This window comes from Rhincodon typus, chromosome 17, assembly GCF_021869965.1.
Source record: "Rhincodon typus isolate 14 chromosome 17, sRhiTyp1.1, whole genome shotgun sequence".
Classification (NCBI taxonomy): Eukaryota; Metazoa; Chordata; class Chondrichthyes; order Orectolobiformes; family Rhincodontidae; genus Rhincodon; species Rhincodon typus.
The window spans coordinates 33,512,436-33,518,435 of NC_063348.1; the positions used below are offsets into that span (position 1 = coordinate 33,512,436).

The window sequence follows — 6,000 nt, forward strand, 5'->3', positions numbered from 1 at the left end:
AGAATCACTAAGTAAACAAAATGGATTCAGCAGTAAGGAAATTTTAGGTCATTCTGATTGGACTTATTAAAATGGGCAGAATGGCTACCATAATCCATTACTGTCATATGACATTGTGAAGAAGTTGGTCAAAGTGATGAAGAACTATGACTGAAGTGTTAAGATACTGTGCTGTCAGAGGGTCAGTACTGAGACAGCCCTGCACTACTGGAGGATCTGTACTGAACGAGAACCACGCTGTCAGGGGTGTGGAAGTGGGGGAGAACTGAAAAAAAACGCAGCACTGTTGGGGGTGGGGAGGCAGGGGTGCTGGGAGTAGTGATGGAGCACAGCACTGTTGGAGGAGTATTCTGAAGGAGTGTTCACTGTTGGAGGGGCTGTATTGAGGGAGTGCTGCACTGTCAGAGGACCAGGACTGAATTAGAGCTGCACTGTTGCAGCAGCAGTACTGACAGCACATTAAACTGGCAATTTTATTTTACAGACGATGTTAAACTGATGTCCTGTATCCCCATTCAGTTGGACGTAAAAGATCCTATGCAAAGAATGGAAGGAGCGGTCTTCCCGGTGACCTGGCCAATATCAGAATTGGTAGACACGATTAACATAGAATGTTACAGCAGAGAAACAGACCATTCACCCTAAATGGTTTACACTGGCGTTTAGGTCTACATGTATCTCCTTTCACCTTACATCACCTCATCCGATTAACATGTCGTTTTATTACTTTCTCTCTCATGTTACCTAGCCTTGCCTGTAACATATCCACATATATTCCATTCAGCTCTCATCACTCAGACATTTCTACTGAATTCCTTATTGGATCAATTTATGACTATCTTATATTGATTACCCCTAATTCTGGTCTCGCCCACACGTTGAAACATCTTTTGTGTCAACTCCTAGCAAATTCATTCAAAGTTTGACAGCCCTCTATTAGGTCACCCATCAGCCTTCCTTTGTCTAGAATAAAAAGTACACTACCGTTCAATTTTTCCTCAAAGTGATAGGTGTAACCACTTAGTTGTAGGCTTGTCCTTATAGTATTTTTCTTTGCATCTTTCCCGTAAAAAGATAGAAAGACCAAAAATATATACGAAGTACTTCAGATGTGGTCTTATCAAAGTTCAATAGAAGTTTTAATTAATTAATCAGCTTTTCAACTCTATCCGCCTCAAAATGAACCCAATGCCGATTTGATTTTTTTAAATTGCCTTATAACCATACAGTAGTTTTCACGATTGATGTATCTGGACACTGGATCCATCAGTCCTCCATTCTTTTCAGGCTTTTATTTTCTGAGGAAAGTATAGCCTCCTTATCCTTTTTATCAAAACATACCAGCTCATAGTTACCCATAATGAAATCACTGGATAAATACATAGCATTCTGCAAGCCTATCATTGTATTCCTGTATTTTGTCACTGTTGGTACCCCTCTCCTTATAAAGCCGCGCTGGCTGCCATTTATTGACTCAAGTATTATTTTTTTCCCTTATTTCAACCTCTAGAATCTTACAGAAGGACCGATCAGAGTGAGAATCAGAAAGAGTCACCTCATCCACTTCTCTTTTGTTCAAGTCAAAAGTGATGTTGAAGAGGATCTTCAGGATTTCCATTGCACAGTCAGTTTGCTGACGGGCCAGTGGGGGTCCATCAGTGGCCACCTCATATGTGTCTGACCACCTGACACTCAGTGTGCTCTCCAGAGCATCAGTCAGCAGACTCACACCACGCAGCTCATGACCCAGCTGCCTGCGGACGTCCAGCCTCAGAGCCGTGAGGAGAAAGAGCAGGCGGCAATCAAAAAATTTGATATCATGCGTCAGGTTCTTCCCATTGTAAAGTTTAAGTCGCTCAGTGAGACCAAGCACCATGCAGCTTTCTGCACTGATCGCTTGTGCGGTAGGACTGTTGAACACCACATTGCAGAGGCATTTCAGAGCCTCAACTATCACATCAACATCAGGCATCCCATCCATGCGCTCTTCACTATAATCAATTCCAGCGTGTCTGGCCAGGGTTTGCATGGCTTCCCTGGTGGTGAATGGCCTCAGGTTGTTCTTGTCCCGGGATAGAATGCGCACAGTTCCCAAACAAGCCACCTGGCACGCTGGCTGCAAATCTCGCTCCAAAAACTTGATCACCAACTTGCCGAGTTTCTGGGAACAAAATCAAATGGAAAAATTAATCATGGGAGGAAATGACTGGCAACTGAATATATTTACATATTTCCGTCCATGTGCACTATTATTCTCACTGTGACCATACAAGGAAATTTGTAAGGAAAGGAACGTCCGCAATAGGGGACAATCAACTGTGCCTTTATTACTTTTGTACATATTACCTATATTAAAATTTCGAGAGAGTATGTCACACTTCAAAGATTCACAGAATCAGCTCAGTTGTCGTGCCCTGGTGCTAAATCTTAATTCTTTTTTCATGTATCCATTTATATATTTCTCTTTCAAATCCTTAGCCAATTCCTATTTTAAATGTTTCAGTCCCTGCCTCGATATCCCATTGTGAGCGCTCATTCCCTGTTCTTACTATGGGATCACTTAGCTCACTTGGCTGGAATAGTTTGCAGCTCAGATGGATGCCAACAGTGCAAGTCCCACACTGGCTGCAGTCAGCAAAACGACTCTCCTTCTCTATGTTTCCCCATGTCTGAGGCATGGTGCCCCTTAGGTTAAACCACCACCAGTCATCTCTCTAATGAGGGAGCAGCCCTGTGGTTTGTTAGTTCTATGGTGACTTTAACCCTCTTCACACTTACAATCATAATATCACACGTGACTGGAGAATGACATTCAGTCATAGAATTCCTACAGTGTGGAAGCAGGCTATTCGAGTCCACTCCGACCCTCCAAACAGCATCCCACTCAGACCCAGCTCCCTGCCTTATCCCTGTAACCCTAGATTCCCCACGACTAATCCACGTAGCCTGCACATCCCTGTAGCCCAATGTGACTGTGTCAGCTCTTACCCTGCTCTTCCCACATAATCCAGCAGATTTCTCCTTTAAATATTTTGCCAATTACTTTTGTTTTTTTTATCCGTGGGATGTGATCATCAGTGGTAAGTGGGGTGTCCCATTCTTGAGGTGCTTCAGTTCATTGATCTAGGGGCATCTAGAGTGCTTTAACAAACAGAATGCCACTATCTTTGACCTAGTGACAGTGAAGAAACAGTGACTGTAATTCCATGTCAGGATGATGAATGAAGGGGTGATGCTCCCAGGCATCTGTTGCCCTTGTCCTTCTACATGGTAAAGGTTGTGGGTTTGGCAGGTGCTGTCAAAGGGAAATTGCTACAGGATATGAATATCAATATTTTGTATGGAGTTGCTTTGTTTAATTCGACCATTCTGGTTCCAGTACCTGACAAATACTAGAAGTCAATTTAACGAGAATCCTATTAACAAAGTGTCAAGCTGTATTTCTGTTGTAGCCTATTGAGATGAGTAGCTCAGTGAAGGTGGTTGTACAAATGCATATATATTGTTGCATTAATGTTCTAATTATTTACAGCTATACTTAGCAATCCATCTCCCGAACAGGTTATAGCCCAGGTGCCACTGTACCTGGCACCACACAAACAGGTTATAAATAGATGGGAACCCCTGAGAGAAGACAGCGATAAATACACGGCAAACAACTCTATCTCTCCATGGATTTGTCAGCAAATGTAAACAAAATCTGTTGCTGTTTTGAAAGCACACAAATAGTGGGGCAAAATTCTGGATTCTTTCTCACAAAGCTTCTTATTTCTCCCAGCCCATTGTATTCAGCAGCTCAGGATTTAGACTGTATAGAATCTACCTCAGAAAAGATCGAGAATCCTTATTCATTCCCATTATAATGATGAGTGATTAAAATGATCACGGAATTTGGGGAAACTAGAACATGAAATTTTAAAATTTGAGTCATGCTGTTCGGGGGTGAAGAAAGGAAGCATTAATGGGATCCAGAGTAGCTTGGCAAGATGAATTCAAATTAGGCTTTATGGTAGGAGACAGTGTGCTGGCAGATGGCTGTTTGTGTGACTGGAGGCCAGTAGGCAGTAGTGTACCATAGGGATCAGTGCAGAGTCCCTTATTGTTCCAGATATATGTTATCAGTGTAGATGAGGATGTTTGAGAAGGGAAAGAAATAAGAATTAAGTTTGCGGATGACACAAAGATTGGCTGGGTAGTTAATAGTGAAGGAGGAAATCTTAGGTTACAGGAACATATAAACTGATTGGTCAGATGGTCAGATCAATGACAAATAGAATTTAACTCTGAAGAGTGTAAGATGTACTTTGGAAGAAGTTACAACACAAGGGAGTACTCAATGAATGGCAGGACATGAGGAAGCTCAGAAGAAGAGGGATCTTGAGGTGCTTGTCCACAAATCCCTGAAGATGGCATGACAGGTAAACAGGATGGTTAAGAAAGCAAAAGAGACACTTGCCTTTATCAGTCATGGCAAAGATTATAAAAACAGGGAGGTTATGTGGGAGCTGTATAAATGCTTGGTTAGGTAACAGTTAGAGTGCTGTGTGCAATTTTGGTTGCCACACAATATGAAGGATGTGATTGTACTGCCTGGGTGCAGAGGAGATTCAGCAGGATGTTGCCTGATTTGAAGCACTGTAACTATGAAGAGAGGCTGGACAGTCTCCAGTTGTTTTCTTTAGAGCAGAGAAGGCTGAGGGGCAACCTGAGTGAGATGTACAAGTTTATGAGGGGCACAGACAAGGTGGATACGAAGCAGCTATTCCCCTTAGTTGAAGGGTCACTAATGAGAAGGCATAATTTTAAGGTGAAGGGGAGGAGGTTTAGAGGGGATTTGAGGAAATAAAAATTCACATAGAGGGTGGTGGGAATCTGGAATGAACTGCCTGATAGGGTAGTAGAGGTGGGAAACATCACAACCTTTAACATGGATGAGCGCTTGAAATGTCATAACATTCAAGGCCAAGTGCTGGAAAATGGGATTAGTTGAGACAGGTATACACAGACTTGATGGGCCGAAGGGCTTCTTCTGTGCTATGACAAAGGAGAATGAGAATCTGGAACTTTCTGCCCAGGTCAAGAGAATACTTTTCCCCCCAAAATTGAGCAAGGATATCAAAGAATACACAGGAAAGGATACAGATCATGAATTACCTAAATGAATGCACAGGTTTGAGGGAATGAATGGCTTAGTCCTTGGGTATCAGGCACAATGGATTGAATAAACTTTTGTTCTTATTTAGCAGTGTCAAGGACCTGAATAGCCTTCCTCTGCTTCAATATAACAACCTTGAGGACTGAATAGTCTCCTCTTGTTCCTAATAACTTCTCCTAAGTTATTTTGTTCTTGATTCCCAGCTTAATTTTCAGCTTCACTTACAGATTCAGAGCTGAAATATAACTGAGGGATAGTGAAACTGAGGAGGAGCACAGTTAGTTGGTGGATGGGTGAATGGCTGGTAGAGGGTCAATGGTGGGAGGGCAGTGCGCAAACTCAGAAGGAGGACATGTGGGGATTTAGGGGTATATAAGTTTGATCAGAGCAAGTCTGGAGGAGTTTCAGCATTTGTTGTGGCACTGTCCAAGCCGTAAACCAATGCAAGGAATACGACAAGATCCTGTTGAAGTCAATGGAGCCTGGATCCATTACTCCCCCTGTATAACCATGTTCAGCTCCTTCAGACCTCCAATCACTTATATTCCAAAACATTCATAACCATTTATATTTACAGAGCCTTGTACTTTCACAGGGCCTGCACCGAGGGGCCCCTGCACCATCGAGGGGACAGTACTGAGGAAGTTCTGTATGTTGGTTGGGCAGCCCAGACAGCCCCGTGCTGTTGGATGAGCAGTACCAAAGGAGCCCTACATTGTTGAGGGGACAATCCCGATGAGTGCTGCACTATCGGGGAAAAATCCGGAGGCAGACCTGTACTGTCAAGGGGACAGTATCGAGGGAGCCCTGCACTGTTGGAGGGGCAGTGCTGAGGGAGCCCTGCA

General features: G+C 43.2%; 1 protein-coding gene across 2 annotated transcripts in view; it reads right to left on the minus strand.

Moving 5' to 3' along the window:
• The window catches only part of LOC109928813 (synembryn-A), a 29,630-nt gene that overhangs the window by 12,302 nt on the left and 11,328 nt on the right, over positions 1-6,000 (minus strand). For both annotated transcript variants that reach the window (XM_048606880.1, XM_020528743.2), the window contains one exon: positions 1,556-2,161. In XM_048606880.1, coding sequence (XP_048462837.1) covers positions 1,556-2,161 — 606 coding nt within the window. The remainder of the gene's footprint in view (positions 1-1,555; positions 2,162-6,000) is intronic.